The sequence below is a fragment of the Bremia lactucae genome, linkage group LG10, assembly GCF_004359215.1.
Source record: "Bremia lactucae strain SF5 linkage group LG10, whole genome shotgun sequence".
Taxonomy (NCBI): Eukaryota; Oomycota; class Peronosporomycetes; order Peronosporales; family Peronosporaceae; genus Bremia; species Bremia lactucae.
The window spans coordinates 3,415,472-3,438,904 of record NC_090619.1 but is presented as its reverse complement, the minus strand read 5'-3'; the positions used below and the strand labels follow the sequence as shown (position 1 = coordinate 3,438,904).

Sequence of the window (23,433 nt, the reverse complement as noted above, 5' to 3'; positions counted from 1 at the left end):
ATATTATTTTGTGTGTAATAATAGTGTGGCCTCACCACGCGGCTTTATTGACATTTGAAAGCGACAATGCTCCAGCACGCAATCGCGCTATTGCTGCAGCGCCTCTTGGGAAAATTCGTGTCTTTTGACTCGAGCATGCTAAAGCTCAGCTTGTGGCAAGGTGACTTGTCATTTCAAGATCTGCAACTACGCTTGTCATACGGGAAGGGCACTATCGGCCACTTAAGCGTCAGGATTCCGTGGCGCGCACTGTGGACGCAATCAGTACAAATTAAGGCTGAATACATTCGCGTGTCACTGCATCAGACTCCTAAAATGATGCATCATCCAGAGGTAGCGGAATTAGATCTTGTGGATACGAGCATCGACGGCAGCAATGGAGACGGTGGTTGCCTTATGCTTGGTAACATACAACTGTGTTGAGAAGACTAACTGGTGCATAATTTTGCAGATCGGACGTATCTCTCCAGACTAGTGTCGCATATCATTGCCAATGTGCATATCGAGCTTTCAGATGTGCAATTGCGATACGACTGTGATCCCAGCTCGCGGCCACCAGTAATAGCTACTGTAAATGTTTTGTGAGGAAGGATAAGCTGACTTCTTCTAATTTCTATGGTCTGTTATTTTTAGCAATCAGGTAGCGGTACATTCGAAATCGGACACATGACTTTAATCAACACGAATTCAAAGTGGGAATTGGACTACACACAGCAATCAAGTTCGGCCGTGGAATCAAATAAGGTGAGGAAAAGTAATTAATTTTTGTTATATGAGTCATAAATTTACTGGTCTTTTCTTGATTTGTGTGTAGCTTTTAAGTATAGAAGGCGTTGCAGCATATATTGAATATCCAGGTAATCATTGCACAAGAAATGACAAGGACGAAAATACGTCTCCGGTGATCATGCGGAGATATTTATTCCACGAGTGGCGTAGCACAGTCAAGGTGAGATGCTTTTGATTCCTTGCTCGTGCAGCGAGCTAATTGCATCTTGCCTATTAATAATAAGTTGTGGGTTCAATGCTACTGTAGGCAAGTTTGTACTACCATAGCGTCAATGCAGCGTTTCCACATGTAGAGTTAGACGTGGACGTTGGATGTGTTCCTGGACGTATTACAGACACATGCGAGCTATGTGCTAGCCATCGTGTGAGCGGCAATGAAAAGTTTAATTTGAAAGCCAATCAACCCAGGATGCACTTCGGACCTGAACATATTGACGTCTTTTACGCCATTTTAATAGAAGTAAAAGCTCCTTATGACGAATTCGAACGATTAGCCGCATTGACACAGCAGCAAGCATCACGACCAGATGGTTTTTTGATGGTACTATCATATGCAAAACAGTGGCTATTGACCGACTGTTTAAACTCTGTTGTGGGAGAGACATACACGCTTGCAGCAGGTATTGACGACGATGACGACGATGACGACGACGATGAGTTTGAAGATGCAATTACTCCACCTAGCTTGTCTGTTCGGGCAGAATTACGACATGGCGCGGGTATATTTTTCTCCGCGAGAGAGAATTGTGGAACTAAGGACGATAAGTTAATGTCAACGCAATGGGTGTGGCTTCTCGGACGGAGTGTTGGTACCATTAAACAGTCTTGCGTGGAAGACGAGGCGAATATATCTATTCAATCATTTCGCATGTACGAGGTTGAAAAGGGCACTATGGGTTATAGTATTGTTGACCATTTAAGTCAGCATGATGAACATGATGGCCCACTTTCGAATGTTGCTCCAATCATACGGATACTGTGCATTATTCCGGCCTATCAGAGCCGTCTTGTCGGGCATCAGGCTACATTAAATTTTCAGTCAGGCAGTGTAATGGCATCAATTAAAGACGAGACGTTGATTTTGTGGATGGATCTCTTCGCACCAGTGTACCTGTGGTGGAACCAGTGGAATACGTCGCACCCTAAAAGACTAATCACTTTTGATGAAGCACAAATCGCACCTATTGCGCACGTAAGAGTTCGGATTGAAAGAATTTGCTTCGTCTTCGTGCTACATGATCATTTGTGCTTTAATATTGAGCTGGCGGAAGTAGTAGTCGAAACATTTGAACATGATGGCGAGATTGTAAAAAGTGACACTCGAGCAAGGTTGCGTCTATTTTCTAGTAACGAGAGCTTGGCCTTGTTGCAAGCAGAATTCGTGTCAGATGATGTGAGCAACTCGCATGTAATTATTGCTGTCGACCAGCTTTTACTTACTAAAACAAGTCATTCGAGAGCAAATTGGTCATCGGATAATTACCCTTGTAAGCACTGTACATTAGGTGATCACGGTACACTTTCTCTTGAGCAACATGACAAAGACTATGATGAGATTGCCATGTATAATTATGAAGCTCAGTTTTCAGTAATACTGATGGACTGGATAATGGAAGAACTCGAGGCTATTTGCTGGATATTGGGCAAGTGGAGTTTTCTTTTACCAAACAGTTTCAGGAACGGACCTATTCAAGATCTGCATCGAGCAAAAGGGTGTGCGAGCATAAATCTAGCGTGCCAACAACTAGTATTGGTACGAATTCCAGAGTTGAAGTTGTGTATAACCGATGATCGCTCCAACCAACCTGCTATGCTTGTACTTTCCATTAAAGACGTTGATTGTTCTTCACGCTTCTGCACGACAGCAGTATCGTATAGCGTTAGCATGTTGTCAGTTTTTATTCAAGAAGAAGAGAGGGATATCTTTAGCGTTACCGGAAGTCCAGGGAATCGTAAACCTGCTCTCAGGTTGTCGTATTGTATTGAACGAGCCTACACTTTTAAATCCGGCGCACATGCAGAAATCCTACAATTTGTTAGTCGGACAACTCAGGTCGTTATCTCTGTCGAGCGCTTGTCTGGAGTCATCTTTCTTCCTAACGTAAAAACAATTTTGGCAATGTTTCTGGAATGTCAAAACATATATTTGCTAGGATTCATTTTATCGACTAGCTATGCTTATGACACAAATACATATCGGCGCAATATGAAAATAGCGAGGTCACAAACGTCGTTATTGGTGTCGAAGGACTCTTCATCCATTGATGATAATTTAGATATCAGTCTAGTTGTAGCACACGGTCTGGAAATTTACATTAAGCATCGAGATCAAACACCGGGTAACACTTTCGAAAGCTTGTCGCCTATTAAGACAATTGCTCTAATTGGGATTTCGAAAATGTCGTTGCAAGCTAGTGGATCAAGGGCTTCTGCTGTTGGTGATATGGTTCTTAAAGTTAAGGGCAGCATACGGAATCTCCAGTTGACTGATTTAACTGATCCTAGCGGACCGCTGCCCGCTGGGGCGAGGTTGCCGAACCGGCAAGCCATTGGGTCTTCATCAGATAGTTTTGATGAAGATGCTGACGTGGGTCAATTTGGAATTAAAAACGTTATTGAATTTGCACTGACATCATTCGATAATAGTGGTACTGGCCTTTTGGTTCGTGTGCGGCTGGATTCCGTTTGTGTTGTGTATTTGCACCGAGTGTTCAAGCAATTTTATCACTACGTATATGACCACGTTGTTGATGCCTTTGAAATCCCGCCAGACAAAAAACCGAGCTGTGAAAGAGCTGTGTTTGTGCTTAAAAAATTCAAGGTAGATACAGCAGCGCTTACTGTTCCATTCGAAAATCTTCTCGGCATGTATTTTGATGCAGCTGTGACCGGCAAAAACATGCGCGCCAGCGTCATGGAAATGGCTAAAGGAGGACATAGTAACACTCGATTTGAAATCGTAGGAAATGACATGGCATTTGCGCTGCCGCGCAGCTCTTTTTCGCGTGAGAGCGTTATTCTTCGATCAACGCATGCCCGATTTTGGAGTAGTGGTATCGACCCACTGATGTCTGAATTCTTACAGAAAGGCACATTTGCTGACGAATCGCGGCTATCACGCGATTCAGCTCTAGCGGGCGCGTCTGCAGTAAAAGCGAAACATTCACGACGACCGGATTTAAGAAATTTGCGAAGACAGATCAGAAATCAGCGCTCGCGTTTTCTTAGCAATCGAAGCCAGCTGTTTATTGATCTTCGAAGTGCCACGCAGCAAGCACATAACTATCTACATGAAGGATTTCAAACTCTACCGGCAGCCGAAGATGCAGTGAAAATTATTCGTCATAAAATTTTGGAGTTGGACCAGCAATTAGAGCAGCTGACGCAGTATTCGGCTAAAGTGGATGAGGCTCTTGATAAAGCAAAAACCGAGAGCGAAGCACTAGATAGCGTAGGTCGCAATAATCTTCACTTTTTGACAACTGCTTCTTTGAATGGTTTGCGAGGGCGGTCTGACTGGATAGAGCAAATTCTCGACGAGGTTGCCGGTATGTCGCAATATCTGATGACGCCTTTGTTTGTTTCAGAGGATGCGGAATTTCATGATGCGCGAGTCGCATTGAGTTCTAATACGATGGTGCAAGGTCAAGACTCTGCCGATATGTCCACTTCTTCGGTGGGGCTTTTCGAATTTGAGCTGGTTGATTTTTGTGGCACCACCCGCAATTCAGCGTCACCGCTTTTCCGCCACTCGCTTTTAAGTGGGCACATTGATTTGGAGCCTGAAAGTCTGTCCGAAGCAATCTTAAGCTCTTATTATGGAATAAGTCTTTCGTTGAATGAATTAAGCCTAGGCATCACTCCCGAGCAGTACACAACTTGCCTAGGCATAGCCTATGAGAATTTTCGGGAAAATTCGCGTGTTGTCACGGATGACACGTATCCGTTATGCGCCGCGTGTGGAGGACTTCACTTTGTAACTGATTATTGCCGTGCGATATGGATAAAAGTTCTTGTGAAGGTTGCTGACGCTGCGCTTCGCATTTCAAACAAAGACCATTCCATCGCCGATATGTTCTATGAACAGCTTGAATTAGTTTTTACTTTGCGCACGGATGATTCGCTGGAGTTTTATGGGTCGGCATTGTCCTTCACGACAGTTGATATCCGGCCAACTCATTGCCAGACGGCTTCAGAAATTATTCGTCCTCTCCCTGGTGATGGCCTACAAATCGAATACAATCAAAAATTGAATTGGACAGACTCTTTTTACGATTTAAAGTTAAAAAACACGAATTTTCTGGGTGTTTATCCGGCCTTTCACGACATCGTATCATTTTTTGCTGATCCAATTATCACAGAAGGCGAGTTTCTGGAATTCGGCATTGGATTTTTAGCGTCTGCTCCACCAAATTGGCGAAAAATTGACTTCTATCTGACTACGAAAGGGTGTCTTTTCTCGCTATTGGAAGACTTCAAAACATCAGTGGCTCATGCGCTGCTCATGCTGACGGATGTTGTGGCTGCTTACTCTGCCCGCCAAAATCTCAAAGATAGCGTTAGTACGACAAAGTGTCATTTAGAATTTGATCAACATGGTGTTTATTTCTCCCAGCTTCCAGATCTTCAGGTTAGCTTTTTCAGTTACTGATATATGCTTGTCCATTTATTCTTACATTTGGTCGTATCTGTATTGATAGATCGACGCGTCCTTTCCTCTGTCAAACGCTTTTCTTTTGGTATTCGATCACTTTGTTGAAGGTACAGCCACGCTTTCGCGACGCAACTCATTCGTATTGGCCCCTGTAGAGACTCGATTTTCAGTTCAAGATGCGAATTTATTTGCTAATATTGCGAACAATTATCTGCAGTCTATTTCGTCATCGTCACGATCGATTTCTGCGAAATCCGACGCGCGGAGAAGGTCAAACAGTGCACCGGGCTCTCAGATGTCATCACCCATATATGTTGCTGACAAGCTTCTGGGTGATGTTGGTGAGTTACGTTTGGTGTTAGTGAACAACAGTTTGGGCATTCCCATCGCTGATTTTCACATGCGAGATATCGTGTGCGAATATATTCAAGAGGAAGAATACTCAACCACAATGGGTGCCACATTGCTTTTTAATTTTTTTAATAATAGCATCTATCGCTGGGAACCTCTGGTGGAACCATTCATCGTTCAGATGCGTATACATCGCGCTTTGGAGGAGAAAAGCATTGTCGAAGTGTATGCGAATTTGCCAAATACTATCAACTTCAATATTACACCTGCCATGGCCCCCTTATTGTCATCGGATGCTTTAAGACAAGCTGATTTTGTTACTTCTGGTTCGAAATCAACTGCGCCATTCTGGGTCGAAAACAAGACGGGTCTAGGCTTAGCGTTCAGCTTTCGTCGTGGCATTGGAACCATTATTCAACAAAATGTTGCCGTTAATGGAAAAGTTTCAGTTGATTGCCGCGAGCAAGGGGACATGCTAAGCTTTGACAGCGCTTCTGCAGACAGATTTTTGCGAGAAGCTGATCGCCAAGCTCTTACGGTAAATCACACATTATCTGTATGGCTGAACGGGAATAGGTGGGTGAGCGCGAACCCTGTTATAGTGGATATGGTTGGACATGTGGCTGTTCCGCTTCGCGAATCGCTTGTACCGGTAGTTGGTGTAGACACAGGGGACTGTGTTATTGGTGGAGATGAAGATACTGGTCCACCAACATTGGTGGCAGAAATAAGCATCCAAGCGGATGGCAGCAAGCTAATTAGCCTTCATTCTCAATTGGTACTTCAAAATCGAACGTCGGTTCCTTTAATGGTTTGGGCTTTTTCACCTCGGGACGGCGGATGCATTCAAGAGTGGGTTATCGACCGGGAAGAGCTTGTGTATATTCCACTCCAACTTGTACACCCTCAAAGCAAAATTAGCATACGACCTTCGCCATACGTGCAATATGCGCCGCTAACAACTAGCTTAGAAGAACTAGGAGACGAAGTTAGGACAGCAAAAGCAATTAACACAAAGCGCTTTGTGCGCGCTGGTAGTTGCGTCTGCAATTTTGAAACGCTTGCTACGATGGACGAATCGGAAAGTGCTGCGAGATCACTGGAATTGGTGGCGTCTTGTTCAATGTCGTCTGCGATTCCGCTGACTGGTTACGTTGTTCGAGATTTGCCTACTTGGAAATGCGCATATGAAGTGGAGGCATATTATCTAATGCGAGCCACTTTTTCTTGTGCGGACGAACCCCAACTACCGGAGAAAACTTTGTTTGATCGAGAATTGATTGAAGAAGAAGGTGGAAACGAGGAAGACGAATTTCTTAACATGTTCGTCAAACCAACTCAACGCCAGCGTTTAAACTCTTTGCGAGATATTAACTACGAATTAGATGAAGCAAGAACAGCGGGGCAGCGGCGAGGTCTGTACGAAGCGACAAATTCGAGTTTGTATTATCTCTCCGTGTCACCATTCCTCACGCTTCACAATCGATTAGCGACAGCCATAGCTTATCGACTTCTCAGTATGTCGCTTCAGCTGATTGCTGAAGGTGTATTGGCAGTCGGAAATCTGCTGCCTTTATTTCAAATTGACGCTGCCGAGCTCTTGTACATATCTTTACGGTTAGAGAATTATAGTTGGAGTATTCCAAGACCGATAATTAATCCGATGATGTCTGCTTACACGGTCCCATACAAAGAAAGAATTGAATCAATACAGCTTCTTGGCCGTGCATTTGACCGTGATATTATTGGAGAGCAAGGAAGCGTACCCAATTTGCAATTACAGGTGAAGCTGTCTGGGCGAGATGTTATTATTTCATGTTCTATCTGGATTGTCAACCACACTGGACTTGATCTCGAGTATTGTAACTCAACTGCTTCGTCCGCAAAACGACTTGAGAATGTGTACAAGTATGTGCATCAAAGTGCAGGCCTGTCAGAGCAACTAAATGATAATTTCTCACTACGTTCACTATCTTTTCATGGAGAAGGAAATCGAGAAACTCAGTTGGTTCGTCTGCAAAAAATAAAGCCCTCTGCTAACCCGGTTGCTGTTGTTGTGGTGGTTCGGGAAGCAAAAAACTTGTACAATTCACAGTACTTTGGAGCTCAGAACCCGTACGTACGAGTGTCTTTGTACGTGCTTAAGAATCCAAAAGAAAGGTACTTGGAGAAACCAGAAATGGTTGTGGTTTGTTCTACCACTACAAAGCCAAGTCCGTCTGGTGGCGTGAATCCACAATGGAATTCTCATCTTCGGAATACTTTGTTGCTGCGCTTTCCGTTTCAATTGGAGAGTTTGGAGTTATCTCGTATAATTGTAGAAGTGCGCAATATTCGTTACGGCTTGGACACTTGCCTTGGAGTCGCTGCTGTGAAATTGGACAGCATCTTAAAGAATCGTAAGCGAGCTGCAGCATTTAATTGGTACAAGCTTCTCAAGCGAAACTCATCTCGCGAACAGAAAGCTAGTAAAAACAATCTTGCCAGTATTCATCGAGGAGATGTAAGTATCTCCTTCTCGGTTGGTACATCTCAAGAGCTTCCTTCGGACATGGACGTCGCAAACGTTGTTGAAGATAATTCTAGCGATCGTAGCTCGCCACTTGGTTTGGATGATGAGATGATGTCATCGTACCTCCAGGATCAAAGCAGTAAGGATATTGACCTGGAAGACATAGAAAGCTTTCCGGCATTAAATGATGGTCCCCTTCCATCGACAAGAGGGGCGAGGTCATTGCAGCGGCACCAAACTCCGACTAGTCAAGACAGGGGAGTAAGTGGTACCGTTTCTACCATGCGCGCACGCCACACCGGTGAATTTGAACTCGCACACCCACAAGAAATGCTGTCTTACGATCCAACATCGACTAGGGCGATGGGGGCATCAATTCTGGACGGATCTCCGACAAAATTATCGTTCACGGAAAAATCTCGCGGGATTTTAGTGTATCTACCTCACAACCGATTTGCCTGCGTTACCGTGGAAGTTTGTTCCAGTAATCTGATGTCAGAAGTTTTTGATCGTGTCTGCATTAAATGCGGCTTTACAGGTGTTCTTGATATTAAAGATTTTCAATTTTATGAGCTAGCGCTACCTCGATTCGTATCGTTACGAAGTGCTGGACGACCAGAAAGCGAGCGGTGGTATGGCCTTCCTATCTCAATTACGTCAAAGGTAGAGAGTAAGGGCCGTCGTCATGGCTTCCACTTATGTCATCGAATGACCATGACGACTATTCGTTTATATGATGAAGCCAGCACAGCTAGCTCTCACCACATGACGCCACGTTCTTTGGTATCAAGCTCCAAGCGCTCAAATCCTGCTCAAATCCGTCCAATGTCTTGGGGGGCTGTTTTGCCGTACAGCTCAGGGGGAAAACACTGGGATGTTCTAAGAATCAAGTCGCGTTCATCACCATGGTCTGATGTGATTCGCCTTAATCGTAATGCTATGGGAAACTCGGGCGTTGCTCAGGTCATAAGTCTTACAAATGAAGTTTATGATCAGGATCAAGAGAGTGAACCTCGAAAAGGCAGCCAAGAAGTAGCGCTATGGAGCTGTTACGGCAGCGGGCGTTACTCAGAGACCATTATGGCTACTGTTGTTCCTCGCTACATTTTAATCAACAAGACAGAAGAAACTATCAAGTATCGACAGGTTGATGCTCCTCAAACCTTTCGGCTTGGTGCTAATGAACTTGTACCATTTCATTGGCCAAGTGCAGCACAAGAAAAACTACTTAAAGTTACTTTACTGCAGAAGTACAGCTGGAGTGGCAGCTTTCAAATCAATTCGATTGGAACAACGTATTTAAAGCTGCGCGACCGAGAGGACTCCTCTCGCATCTACATTTTGCAATGTCAAATTGAGCTTATAGGTGGATCTGTTGCGCTGATTTTTCGACCTGAGTCGAAACGTTTTCCTCCGTACAGAATCGATAACATGACCTCCTTTCGGATACGCTACAAACAGACAAATTGGGGTGACGATAATAGTTTTGACGAGCTACTGCCACGCTCATCTTGCCCTTATTCATGGGATTATCTCAATGGTGTCGAGGGAAAACCGTCGTCTGCATCTAGCCATGATCCTTCCTTTCCTGGTACTTCAAGCTCTTGTTCTCGGTCGCTTCAAGTAAGATTTATGCGAGTTACGTCGTCTACATCGCATTCTGGTGAGGACTTGGACAAAGATGCAGTGGAGGTTCGAGAGTTCAATCTAGACGAAATGACTTCTCACAAGCGCATTCAGCTACACCGTTCCCTGCCGTCGGAACTTTTTTTGAAGCCTGAGCAAAAGGGGTATCTGCTAAAAAAGGACAGCATGCTCAAATGGAACAGAAAATATTTTCGTCTGTATGAGCACGTGCTGTATTATTTTTCCAATGAATCGGATCAGGAGCTGCTCGGAGTTGTTAATTTACGCACAGGCTCGGACGTGCCAGGTGTTGGAGGCGTTGCAATTTTTGAAAAGACTGCTGAAGTTCCACTAAAAAGCGGATTTATTTCCTTAAACGGTTTTGTGTCATCAATCTCCGGCAGTATATTTGGTGGTGGCTCGAGGCAGCTTGATGGTGGAGGCGACGATGATGATGAGGAGGATGACAGAGCGAGAGAACTTTTACGATTGGCGGTGTCGTTAGTCGACTCTACATTGCTGTGTAAAAAATCAGAATATTTTGTAAGCACACTGATTAAAAATGACGCGGGTGTGAAAAGCGGCAATATGCGTCCTGGATTTTACGTGAATAGTGAAGATCTCGTCGAATATTTAACTACAGAAATGTGCAAGCTGACAAGAGCACAAGCGTTAACGACAGCGCAAGAAATGATGCAGATTGGTATACTTAAGACAATCCAGATTTCTTCTGGCATAGGTGCAAGAAGACAGGCACCAATGAGAAAATTTCAGTGCTCTAAATCTGTGTGGTACAGTGTTGACTCGATCAATATCGCAGATGAATCAGATGTAGATTTAGAAGATACGACGAGCATGACGACACCGCGCGATTTGTCAGAAGTGTCATGCAAATCAGGCGCAAAACTACCTATTGTTCGGTCAAATCAGTTTACAATAATAACGCCAACAAAATGCTACGATTTGAAAGCTAAAAATTCGAAGATTGCGAAGATTTGGGTGCGACGGCTGCGCCTTGCGACTATAGATGTCCAAAATGACGATTCGAAAGAAGCGCTGCCAGTAGAGACGCCTAATATCGGAGCGGCCCTTTCGACGTTGCGATCGCACCGAGATATTGCTCCGCCAATTCAAAACGCCAAAACATTTGTGCATGTTCGCATTCGCGCAGATGGACCGACTAAAGTCTTAGAGCTATCTGAAGGCGGCGAAGAGGACTTTGATGAAAAAGATAATAAGTATGAAGCTTCCGTCTCAGCATCAGTGACATCGGATTCGCCTACGGCTTGTGAGATCTCCACCACAAGCGCCTTTGTGACTTTAACACGTGGCGTGACACTGCATTTGTGTCTGGATGGAGTTGGTGTCTCGTGCGTTAATGAATTTCCAACGGAGCTCGTGTATATTTACTTAGGTGGCATAAATCTTCATTATTCAAGGATAAATTCCAACATGCGAATGAGCATTACACTTGATGATCTGCAAATTGACAATCAAAGCGAAGAAGCGACGTTTACAAAGCTACTTTGCCCACGAGGGATGGATATTGGTGGTGTGGCTGCAGCAACTTTTAAACGGAGAAGACAACTTGGTGACATTGATGAAAGTCTTGCGGAAATGGAAAAATCAGACCTTGAATTTGCCAATGAAAGGGATGACGACGAATTTAAGGAAAATACTGGGTTGATTTCGAATCAAACTGTTTTCATTTGCGCAGACTGCAAATATCGCCAAGCAAATGTGGCGGCGATGCACTTTTGCTGCACCTGGTCAATTGAACAAGGCAACACTGAATATTTTAAGCATTGCTCCTTTTGGCTGTATCCAGTCACTACGCAGTTGGATGAAGAGCTCTTAGCATCATTACGAGCATTTATGGCGGCGGTATGGCTATAAGTTTTTCTTGTCAATTGTTATCGTAATCTTATATCGTAATTTTCTAAAATTAGATGTCTCAGTCATGGGGTCGGAACAGATCACAAAATCGTAGTGGGGAGATACGAATGAAATGCATTCCAACGGAAACGATGCTGGAATCATTGGCAGAGTACCAAGAAAACACTCAAAGTGATGAACTGAATCCGCTTTTAAGTCTTAAGTCGTACACGATGACGTCAACTTCAGAGACGCGAAAGGTGTACTTTGCATTACTGCATATTCATCCGATGGACTTCGACATTACGTTCCGCAGCGATGTATTCCAAACGAGCACAACTCTTAGCCTTCATGAAGCAAATACTTTTAAGAAGTCAGATGAGGAAATGAAGCGTTCTAACTCAGCACCAACTACGTTCAGTAAGAGCAATGGAGATGAGATATCGTCAGTATCGTGGGCTATTCCTAGCTTAACTATGCATGTTCCTGATCTTGATAACGCTCCTGTGCGCTTGAATGCGTTGATGATTGAACATGCCTTCGGGACGAGTAGTGACCTGACGCGCAGAGTTTCAAAGTACTACACACGCCAGCTATGGAAGCAGCTTCATAAGATTCTGGGATCATTTGATTTTCTTGGAAACCCAGTTGGTTTCCTGGACCACATTGGTACGGGAGTGCGCGACTTTGTCTACGAGCCTTTGGAAGGTTTAAAAATTGGTGGTAAAGGCTTTAGCAAGGGTCTCGCTAAAGGAACGGCGAGTTTAATGTCAAATACAGTAGATGGTACGTTCGATGCTGCAAGTAAAATCTCAGGCACCTTTGGTCAAGGGTTCGCAAATTTGAGCTTGGACGATCACTATCAGCAGAATCGCGCCCGAGCTCGTCGTCGTCACGTCCGCGGCCTGCGCGAAGGACTAATTCAAGGGTCGCGAGAGCTAAGTCTTGGTGTTTACGAGGGTGTGGCGGGGCTAGTGCTGAACCCCATGAGAGGCGCCCATGAAAACGGGGCTGTGGGTTTTGTACGAGGCACAATTACTGGAATTATTGGTCTCCCTGTTAAGCCTGTAGCTGGAATATTTGATTTTGCATCTCGCGCTACGCAGGGTGTGCGCAATCGGTCCTTGCAGAACGGGCAGAATATGCGACGAGTTCGACGGCCACGCGTGTTTGGGCGTTACAATGAGCTTAAGTGCTACAAAGAAGCTGATACCATTGCATATGAACTGCTTAAGAGGGTGGGAGGCGATCGGCTCTCTGGCGAGAAAATCATCTTTTACAACGAAATTGTGCAGTTGGTAAGTGCGGCCGATCTGACGCGTGCAGCTCGAGACCGACGGCGTAGTGGTAATATTGGATCTGGCAAGCCAAAGAGTAGCGACTCGACCCGTGCGCGTACAAACTCCCTGCGAATAGCTTTACAGGAGGATGACGAGCGTCGCCGCGCTGCTGGCGAAACGTTAGATGCAGGCCCAGGCGAAAGAAGTTCACGCAAGTTGCGCTACGAGGTCACCTTTCATAAGAAATTGCTGGGATTGGATTTAGAGACGGACTTTTATTGCGAAAATGTGACGATCAAGGTCATGGATGAAAGACGTATGTCGAAGGTAAAGATTCAAGGTCACATAGCCCCTGGACAACAGGTGCTGCAGAAAGGAGACTGTCTGATTGGTGTTGGCGGCGTGGACGTACGTGGAATCGGATTCCACGAGACGCTAGCGCTACTGCGAGGCACGCCGCGACCAATTACGGTTCAATTTGAAAGCGCCGAGGAATTGATGCAAGAAGTATCGACGCCAACGGCTAATTATTCTAGTCATAGCGAGACGGAGGGTCAAGCGAAAAGAAGAATATCGGTGGCTGGACCTGGATGTGCATCCGACGCCATGGACATGCCAGGCAAACAGCTAAAGGTGCAATTGGCTCATTGGCTTATCGTCACGGAACAGCGTGTGCTTTACATTAATGTTGGATCGTACACTAAACCCGTGGTCGAGTGGATGACACCGCTGCGCTACATTTACCGCGTCGAGTGGCAGAAGAGTGCAGCGCAGATTTCTCTTCACCTTAGCGTTGGTGTCGACAGTTTACCCATGGGCCCACGTTTGCAACCGTCTCTTAAGGCTCTTGATGGCCACGAGCGGGATATGAATGTCTTTTTAGACGTCATGTGGCATAGCTTTAGATCAGCTACTGCTGAACAGCAAGAGCTCTGGCCTTCCGATACGAGTTTAAACGGCTACTTACTAAAAAAAGGTGGCTTTTCGACCGTACGTCGCTGGTTTGTGCTCAGTCGCAATTGTCTGTACTACTTTTCGAGTCGGAAACAACTCCGTGGCATTATACCGCTCGGCAATGTGCGACTCGAGATGGATGGCGGTGACACACAGTGTCTGCGCATTACGAACGCAATTCGGTCGCAACCGCTGGTGACGTTGCAACTCGACAGCGGGCAAGTCGTGGAACGCGTACAGAGCGAAGTGGTGCTCGTGGCTGCAGCGCCACAAGAGCTTGAGATGTGGCATTCGTCACTGGCGCATGCTGCTGGCAAAGGCATGCGGCACTCTCGCGGCACGCGATATTTCAATCCGACGGCTGCGTCACGTCTTGAAATTGGTACTCAGGAAACTCCTGACTTTGTCGTGTCGCCACTGGCTGAAGCTCTACAGAAAACGGTCGAGGTGTTCAACACAAAATTGCCCCAGAGGAAACAATAAAATAGATCAATATTGACAATACATCTTCAGATTTATTGTTTTATCCGCATTTCCCGTGCTTATGTTAGATAAGCTTCCGATTACGCGCGTCTTTTGGGTGTGTGTGACCATCTTTCGCCTCTGGAACGCCCTCTTTGTTCGCACGTCCTTTAATCCAGACGAGTATTGGCAGAGTACAGAGGTGGCACACCGCCTGGTCTTTGGCTATGGATACCTGTGCGTCAGTCTGCCAAGCCGTGTGGTGCTTGACTAGTGCTGACAATATGTGTGTTTTGGCAAGTGTAGCACGTGGGAGTGGCAGGAAGACGCCCAATTGCGAAGTTTTGCTCACCCAGCGTTGTTTGTGGGACTGTACAAGTTATTGGAGCTGCTGGTTAGCTGGTGAAACGAGTCCAAGTGAAAAAATGATGCTAACACTACTAATGACGCAATAGAATTTGGATTCGAGATGGGTCGTTGCCTACGGGCCACGCTTACTCCAAGGGATCATATCGGCAGCCAATGACTTTTTTCTCTACAAGTTAGCAAGGACTTACTTTAACGACAACGCGGCGAAATGGGCGCTACTGTGCCAATTGTTCTCGTGGTTTACCTTTTATGTGATGGTACGGCCATTTTCTAATTGCATTGAGACGATGTGCACGACAGCTGCACTGGCTTATTGGCCATGGAAGTTTTTAGTACGTACGCGGAATGGTTGTTTTAGTTAGGAGAAGCTCACTGGATCCACTTAATCGTTAGGAGGACAGACGTGACAAGAAGGACAAAGACATTTCATATAAACAGAATAATCGTGCTGTCGCGCTTATACTTGCTGCGTTAGGCATCATTTTTCGCCCTACAAATGCTGTTATTTGGCTGTACCTCGGCATTGGACACTTATGGCAAACTCGTGATCGTGCTTTCCTCATGTTTCGTCTTGTGGTGCCAATTGCACTTGTAACTTTACTGACATTGTTGAGCATTGACCGTCTTGGATATGGCCAGTGGACTGTGGTGCCGATCAATTTTTTCAAGTTTAATGTCCTGGACGTATGTATGATATAATTTTGCTGCGCAACAACTTCAACTTTGCATGACATGACTTTCTTGTGTCACTTTATAGGGCAAAGATAAACTTTACGGTAAGCATCCATGGAGCTGGTATTTCTTGCAGGGCTATCCGGCCATTGTGGGTACCGCGCTACCTCTTGTGATTGCTGGATACTTCACCGTGCCGGTCCGTACTATTGCTGATGTGAGTGGTTCCGTATATTAGCTCATTATTTTAAATTTCACAAGCCCTCAAAAAAAGGCTTAGGCCGTGTGTCTGCGTGGACACTTTTGGTGTATAGCGGTGCTGCTCACAAAGGTATGTATGGAAAGAAAATTGATAAATATGATTGTAGTAGACACTTATTTATTTTTGAGAATTCCGTTTTATTCTTCCTCTTCTTCCCCCGGCGTTCGTGTATGCCGGATATTGCCTGCACACTCTTGAAGGGAAGAGCTACATGAAACTGTACGAAAAAATGCGGCGAAAATTATTCCAACTCGCAATAGTTTTCATCGTTTTACCGAACGTGCTGTGCGCGTTCTACTTTTCAAGATGTCACCAGGTTTTTGTCAACTATTTAATCAGTATTTCGACGGGACTCAAGTTTTTTTATCGAAATCTAGCGTGCTCCTGTTGAGGTAATGGACTTTCTAGCGGATCAAATTCAAGGTACACATTCAATTTGCGTTTACAATTTTAATCTAGCCGGCTATATCATTTATTTGGTAGAAAACTCAGAGGTTTCAATTCACTTTTGGACTCCATGCCACGCTACGCCATATTACAGTTACTTACACCAAAACGTCTCTATGTGGTTTCCTGACTGTTCACCAGCGTACGATTCGATTTATTACACGTAAGGAGAAACTTGATTCGTTCTGATTGCTATCAATTGGTATGGATGTAGGAATCGTGAGCGATTCGGGGGCTGCGAGTCGCACCAACTTGAGCGCGACCCAAAGCATTTTCTAGCAAAACTGTACAATTTGTCAGGTGATGTTGCTAATGACGGCTCATGGATGGAACTTCCAACTTATGTCGTGACATCCGACACCATTACTGCTCAGATCAACGAGCTCCTAGTGGTTACGCACTTTGTTGAGGTTGGCTTTCTTTTAACTTGAGGCCAATTCTGGAATCTGACGATTTTTACGACTGCAGGTAGCATCATTCTTTCACAGCGACGTTAGTGGCGATGCAGATGCGTCCGAGGTCACGTCGATAATGTTGGTGTTTAAGCGCCAATAGTGCAGGGCTCGCGGTCGAGAAAGATAAAGCATACAGATTGTGGCCATTTGAGTTTGCTGTGGCTGAGAATGCTGAAGATGCAGCGTTTAATATATAAGGGCAGTAATTGCTCGTGAACGATCCGCCGCTTGGTCACGAGATTGCGAGGCCGATGGCTTCGACGTGCCGTTGAATGCAACTGGAGTCGTATGAAGCGTCCGACGGATAACGGACGAGCTGGAATTTATTTAGTTGAATTAAAAACAAGCTGCTGGAAGGAGCTGAAAGCCGAAAGACGGACGCTGACGACTCAAATAGGGCCACAGGTGAATGACGACTGAGCATAATTGTGCACTAATCCGAGCGTGAGATGGCAAAGGAAAGTCACGTGCACCAACAAGCAGGGCGCAATTCAGCTAGCGGCGGCGACGGTCATCGTGCATATCGCGGTCGAAGCCTCCGCGGCCACGGTCGCGATCATCATAGCGGCCACGTCCTCGGTCACGATCGTCGTGACGTCCTCGGTCTCTATCATCATTTCGACGCGAAAAACCGCCGCGGTCTCGGCTGCGGCTCCGTCGCCCTTGGTCTCGACCTCGGTCCCTATTGTTGCGACCGCCATACTTTGCGCTAGCAAGTCTCGGGCCAAGGTCTGTCATGAGTGGTTGACGTAGAATTAGGCATAGATACACTTAACTTTCATTTCTACTTACACTGTCCAGGAGTCTTTTCATGTCCACGCTTCCGTTTCGCGTGTTCCACTCGAATTTTACGTCCCTGGATATCTTGGCTGCGGACAGTCATTACACGTAAGATCTCACACCCTCCAAGCTGCATGTGCATTAATTTACGCACTTATTTAACTCCTTGACAGCATCTTCAGCATCGCGGACATCCTCATACGTCACGAATCCGAAGCCCCTAAAAGTAAAGCCGTAGCCCTCAGACCTAAATACTAGCGTTTATAATCACTTTAAACACACACACCTTGACTCTCTCGTCACAGGATCCACGATCACTTCGCACTTTTCCACGCGCCCAAATTTAGAAAAAAGTTCCTCCAGCTCCTGCTGTCCCGTGCGCGCGGACAAGTTGGCCACATACAAGTTGTTGCCTGGATTATTCACTTCCACGCTGACAGCCGGTGCCCTAGCAGTGGGCGAGCGACTGCGACTGCGACGCGGTTCATCCTTGTCAAAGCTTTCAGATACGCTCTTTTTCTCCTCATTGTCTTCAGCTCTTACAGACGGCGAGCGACTGCGGCGCGGCAAAGGCGAGTCCCGATCCGACATTACAGCAGACTTTTCCTTAACGTGAAATCTTTGGTAATCCGTCGTCGATGAAATAACCAAGTGGTTTCAAGCGGGTGCAGCAAAATCATAATGAAAGCAAGTGAAACTTTCCCCGTGAGTCTGGACTTATGCAGAAAACAGACGTCGGTATTTCGTCGTATCGATATGTGTGTGGCAAGTTGTTTAAAACAGGGTCTGATCACCAAAGTTTATTGGTCATTTTTTATGGCGCGTGGTAAAGCGGGTCGTAAGGCCAAGGGCACCCGCGATGTGCATGTTGAGGGCAAGAAGGTGACAGCCAAGCCCAAGACGATAAAAAAGAAGAATAAGGCTAAAGGAAAGGTTAAGCATGCTGTAAAGCTTGCTAGAGAAGAAAAAAAGCGCCAGGCCCGAGGCGTCAACGATCCCGACCAAGACAAGGAGACCAATGGATTTATCGAGCTCATCGCGAGCGAGGAACAAATAAATGCCCTAAATAAAACGGATGAGCTGACAGAAAATTCAAAGCGTGTGCTACAGCTAGAGTCACGACCGTGGATGAGACAGCGCGCAGGTTACGTAAAAAGAAATATTTACGAGTGTCTTCACGAAGAAATAATGGACTTTGTGACCTTCGTTAGCCCCACTGAAAAAGAGTTGAGCAGTAGAGTGCAGATGGTTGAGGAAATGCGTGAAATTGTGAAAAGTTTGTGGCCCGAAGCCACTATCGAGACTTTTGGTTCGCATTATACGCAAATGTTCTTGCCCCAAAGCGACATTGACATGGTGCTTTTTGGCGTACCAGACGGTAAGGAGCCGCTTTATAAACTTGCACAGTGTTTGGAGGAAAAAGATCTCGTGAGCTATTTAGAAGTGATTGACAAAGCGAGAATTCCCATTGTCAAAATGGTGCATAAGGTGAGTGGTATTCACGTGGATGTGTCATTCAATATTGCGGGAGGCTTGGCTACTGGAGACCTGGTGAAGCACTTTATGCGAGTGTACCCATCCTTTCGGCCACTGACGCTTGTGCTTAAGTACTTTATGGCACAACGAGGACTCAATGAGACGTACACGGGCGGAGTAGGATCATTTCTGCTGCAGATGATGGTAGTGAGCTTTTTACAGCATCATGGACGCGTGTTGGGCTCTAATCACGATGACCCGAAATTTAACAACTTGGGTTACCTACTCATAGGGTTTTTAACTCTATATGGACGCGACTTTAATTACTCGGAGCTTGCAATCTCAGTACGTAACGGAGGCTCCTATTTTAACAAGGAAGGGCGCCACTGGTATGACGATGGAAAACCGTTTCTTATTGCGATGGAAAATCCAAATGAACCGAGCCTTGACATCGGCAAAAACTCGTACGAGATGCGGATAGTTAAGCGATCGTTTGACTATGCTCGACAAGTACTGCAGAATGAAATATATCGTCATGGACGATTCAAGTCGTTGCCTGGGAGCATTTTGGGCACCATTATTCAGGCAGATAGTAATTTGATGCAAAGAGATCCGCCTGCAACTTTCGGGTATGAAATTCTGCATCACGATCCAATTAAGACTGCAGAGATCCGAAATCAGTACGAGCTGCGTCGTGACGAGGAGGCAAGCAAGAAACGATCGATTGCTGCAGCGAAAAGCATCGAACACGAGAGTACGAACGTGCCACCATATAAGCGTTGGCGGGGACGCTCGAATCGAGCATACTAAACGAAGGAATTTTGTTTTACCATTGTGAGACGCAAATTTCTAGGGCTTTATTGAATACACACGCGTTTTTTAGATTTTATTGCATCATCTATCACTTTTTTGCCGGACCGAGTGATCTAACATCTAACATCTCACTTTTCTGCAGAAGCTCAGGAGAAGCTGGTCGAATTTTTATAAATTTTACAGAAGCAGAATTTGGATTTTTGGGCTTCCACTTAAGGGCATTCACCTTCCTGTAGCTACGTTGCTCTTCGATAGTCATGGATCTCATCTTGAGAACTTCGTGCTTACAGCTTTCACCGCATGCTCCTAGCATAGCCACTGCACATTTCGAGCATTGCAAAACCAAGCCGTGGCACATAACATTGCTGCAGTTTGTGTGATGGTTGCACGGCTCGCCGCACTGAAAGCATTTCCCAAGAATGTCATCCGTCACCTTTTCCGACTCTGAAAATCTGTCCACGCATCGCTGGTCAAACACAAAATTTTTGCCTTTAAACAAAGAAAATTTCTGTACACCATGATCGGACTGATGATGGGCATGGCGTTGCTCGTTCAAAAATTGCATGTAATTGATGATGCCGCCGTGGAGCTTTTGAATATTCGAGATACCTTTGTACTGAGTCAAGTACGCACCAACCTTCTCACAGCGAATACCTCCAGTACAATACATCATGACTTCTTTCGGCTTCTGTCCATCGTGCTCTTTTTCGTGCTTTTCAATTATCTCATCCACTGCATCAAATGTGCTTTTATAAGTATCAACCATGATTCTCGTTGCCCCATCAAAGCGTCCGATCTCATGCTCGTAAAAGTTTCGTACATCGAGAACAAGCGTATCCGAGTCGTTAGCTTCGTTTCTTCTCTTTAGCCTTTGATGCCACTGCTCGGGCAGCAGTGAATTACCTGACTCTTGGAGGTTGAATCCGCCTCTTTGAAATCCGTCGTACAAAATTTGGTCACGAATACGAATATGTAGCTTGTTGAATGGCATAGCTGATATCGATTTACCCAATTCTATCTGGCTAGTATCTTTGACTTGACCATGAAAGAGGTTGGCATTCTTAAGCAGTCGCGGAAACGAGCACTTGAAAGCGTTTATTGCAGGCTCTGGCACCAAAATCTGGCCATTAATGCCTTCCTCTGCAATATAGACGCGCCCAGTAATATTCAAAGTTTGCCACTGCTTATGAATTTCACTTCGAAGCTTGGGCAAATTGTTTTTGTCTAGTGGCGTGTACTTGTACAAACTAATGTACTGACAGCTATATTTCTCTGTGCCATCTTGCGCATTAATCGATTGACTCAAACTCAATGAGCTAAGAGGTAGAAAAGCTGGTTCGCCAAGCATTAATAAGCGTGGGGGATGCGGTACGAATCGCACTGATCGGCATATGCCAAGCATCCCACTACCAATCAAAATTTCAAAAAAATGGTGCTATCATTAAGCACTTAAAAATGCACGTGCATCGTTGGCGCTGGCGCTTACACGGCAACAAAGGTATTGGTACTCGCTTGTTTCTTAGCGTATGCGATTTCTTTGTATTCGATAAAAATGAGCTGCCGAAGCCACATAGAGGGCTAATTAAGAGGCGAATTCAGATGCACGTCTCAAAAATGGTTTGCGGACAGTTTGCGCTCCCTTCGATGGTAATAGCGCTACCAAATTATAGGTGCAGTAATTCATGCTGCGAGTATCTAAGGTCAAAACTGAGCGAGAGAGAATCAGGCTTGCGAACCTACTCTACATTAAGAGCGGGTCTTGATCATAGCAAATGTAACCTGAAAGAGGCAGGAGTTCCATCACCCGAGAAATTGCCCCATAGGGATAGAAGGAGGGACGACACAAACGACTCAACAACCCTTGCGCTCGATGTACGAAGCTTTGACGATCATGAGTTCGCGCAGGTGCGTGGGTACTCATTTGGTATTGAAATATTAATTGTGTTAAGCAAAAATGTTGTCTTTTGTCAGCAATGTGTTGCCAAATATTTAAGAGTTATGAAGTTTAAGCGCTTTTTACGCAGTGAGTCAATCAGCTACCCGATTAGCTTGCAATACGCACAAGGGGCAGACAATGTTATGCGAAATTTTAATAAAGCCCAGCAGATCAAATTCATGAAAGTACCTGTCACGCCAGCAAAAGAATACAAGCAGTATCGTTGGCAGCAGAATAGCCAATGGATGTCACCAAATCCAAGCGCGTGCTTAATTCGTGGCTCACTTTTAAATCGTCTACCCTCGCGACAATTCTTTATCTCACGGAAGTTAAACAAGACCCTTAAAAACACTGAATTTCAAAGCACTTACGTCTGCAATCAAAGCAGCGCCCTAAAAGACGATGCATTGCTCGAGAATTTACGGATGGTAACCGAACAAACCTGGTTCAAGGCGGAGCAACTCATTGATGTGATGCAAGGAAAATTTCTTTCCTTTCTCGTTCAAACCACTCGGGCTGTTCGCGTACTGGAAATTGGCTGCTTTACAGGTTACTCAGCGTTATGTCTTGCAAATGGATTGGCCCCGGGCGGATCACTTACAACTTGTGATATCGACAAAAATGCATTAGAATTTGCACAAAAATACTTTGACCAGAGCTCGCACGCAAATCAAATTACGACAGTGGCCCAGGACGGCGTCGTATACTTAAATTCCATACCTCAACACCAGCACTTCGATTTTATTTTCATTGACGCTAACAAGCGCCAGTACCGCACCTACTACGACACTATTATGCAGCGCAGTCTGCTGCACCCGTCGGGTTTGCTTGTCTTCGACAATACCTTGTTTCGAGGTCGCGTTGCAGCCTACGCTAGTGGATTAGCTGTGAACAAGGAGCGAATTGCCCGGCGCATGGCAGAGTTTAACGCTCATGTCTGCGAAGATCCGCGTACAATTCAGGTACTTACGCCGTTATGGGATGGACTTACGTTAATCCTTCGTTCGCAATCACACAGGTAATAGGGGTCTCTCTATTCGATAGATGCTGCTGTAACGGGGTGTATCGTTTCATGAAATTAACACTTAATTGTTGTTAATTAATATATTATTTAAAAGGTACAAAATATTTGGAGGATATTACTTTATATAGTAATATTCAGAATTCTTATCCATAAATAGGTATAGACCATTATACCTATTTATTCCGCAGACTAATCAGCCGTAGGAGTAATCAAAGAGAGTTACAGATAAGATAGAGATAAGAATTCATTTACATGATTAGTATCAGATTATAATTAAGTTAGCATTTACAAAGATAGAACAAGAGACACTTAATTGTATTTAATACAGTTTTCATTTTACCCTCTTAAGCTAACTACCTTAAGAGAAGTCTTCCTCTGCACTTACAGCGTGCGTAAATTAACGTAGGGCACCACTCGCAACTGAAGCAGTGCGAAGTGGACTTGTACTGAAGCAGTACAAGTCATAGTGCCCCGTTACACCTGGTAGCACTTTGTAGTCCGTCCAAGGACCACATTTCCCACATCTAACGTGGACATGTTAGATGATAGTGGGAATACGCATCACGTTTCCCCTGAAAGCTACTCCTTTCTAAGTGATATAGAAAGGAGTGCGGTTGAAGGAATGAGTTCGACCGTAGGAAACGATGCAATCCTGGCATTGCTGTCCAACTTAGACAGAGATGCCCTCCATTCAAC

At 45.2% G+C, this 23,433-nt stretch overlaps 7 protein-coding genes across 7 annotated transcripts; 4 read left to right on the top strand and 3 right to left on the bottom strand.

The window, feature by feature from the left end:
* Positions 1 to 66: 66 nt before the first annotated feature.
* Positions 67 to 14,524, top strand: CCR75_007155 (uncharacterized protein; the record flags this gene model as incomplete). The annotated part of the gene is made up of 7 exons (XM_067965219.1): positions 67 to 385; positions 452 to 558; positions 634 to 744; positions 815 to 949; positions 1,037 to 5,419; positions 5,490 to 11,816; positions 11,882 to 14,524. 7 exons carry the CDS (start codon positions 67 to 69, stop codon positions 14,522 to 14,524), a joined length of 14,025 nt encoding a protein of 4,674 aa, XP_067814635.1.
* Positions 14,525 to 14,585: 61 nt separating this feature from the next.
* Positions 14,586 to 18,128, top strand: CCR75_007156 (uncharacterized protein; the record flags this gene model as incomplete). The annotated part of the gene is made up of 12 exons (XM_067965220.1): positions 14,586 to 14,740; positions 14,810 to 14,897; positions 14,959 to 15,204; positions 15,266 to 15,556; positions 15,630 to 15,743; positions 15,806 to 15,875; positions 15,935 to 16,122; positions 16,184 to 16,416; positions 16,468 to 16,663; positions 16,722 to 17,577; positions 17,643 to 17,708; positions 17,775 to 18,128. 10 exons carry the CDS (start codon positions 14,586 to 14,588, stop codon positions 16,806 to 16,808), a joined length of 1,668 nt encoding a protein of 555 aa, XP_067814636.1. The 3' UTR covers positions 16,809 to 17,577; positions 17,643 to 17,708; positions 17,775 to 18,128.
* CCR75_007157 (uncharacterized protein) lies at positions 17,200 to 17,409 on the bottom strand (the record flags this gene model as incomplete). Its single annotated transcript, XM_067965221.1, has 1 exon — positions 17,200 to 17,409. The coding sequence occupies one exon, from the start codon at positions 17,407 to 17,409 to the stop codon at positions 17,200 to 17,202; it is 210 nt and encodes a 69-aa protein (XP_067814637.1).
* Positions 17,493 to 18,079, bottom strand: CCR75_007158 (uncharacterized protein; the record flags this gene model as incomplete). Its single annotated transcript, XM_067965222.1, has 3 exons — positions 17,493 to 17,577; positions 17,643 to 17,735; positions 17,775 to 18,079. 3 exons carry the CDS (start codon positions 18,077 to 18,079, stop codon positions 17,493 to 17,495), a joined length of 483 nt encoding a protein of 160 aa, XP_067814638.1.
* A 41-nt stretch (positions 18,129 to 18,169) lies between the features above and the next one.
* CCR75_007159 (uncharacterized protein) lies at positions 18,170 to 19,774 on the top strand (the record flags this gene model as incomplete). The annotated part of the gene is made up of 1 exon (XM_067965223.1): positions 18,170 to 19,774. The coding sequence occupies one exon, from the start codon at positions 18,170 to 18,172 to the stop codon at positions 19,772 to 19,774; it is 1,605 nt and encodes a 534-aa protein (XP_067814639.1).
* A 91-nt stretch (positions 19,775 to 19,865) lies between these two features.
* CCR75_007160 (uncharacterized protein) lies at positions 19,866 to 21,125 on the bottom strand (the record flags this gene model as incomplete). The annotated part of the gene is made up of 1 exon (XM_067965224.1): positions 19,866 to 21,125. The coding sequence occupies one exon, from the start codon at positions 21,123 to 21,125 to the stop codon at positions 19,866 to 19,868; it is 1,260 nt and encodes a 419-aa protein (XP_067814420.1).
* A 127-nt stretch (positions 21,126 to 21,252) lies between these two features.
* Positions 21,253 to 22,709, top strand: CCR75_007161 (uncharacterized protein; the record flags this gene model as incomplete). The annotated part of the gene is given in 3 exon segments (XM_067965225.1): positions 21,253 to 21,682; positions 21,802 to 22,648; positions 22,659 to 22,709. 3 exon segments carry the CDS (start codon positions 21,648 to 21,650, stop codon positions 22,707 to 22,709), a joined length of 933 nt encoding a protein of 310 aa, XP_067814419.1. The 5' UTR covers positions 21,253 to 21,647.
* Positions 22,710 to 23,433: the final 724 nt, after the last annotated feature.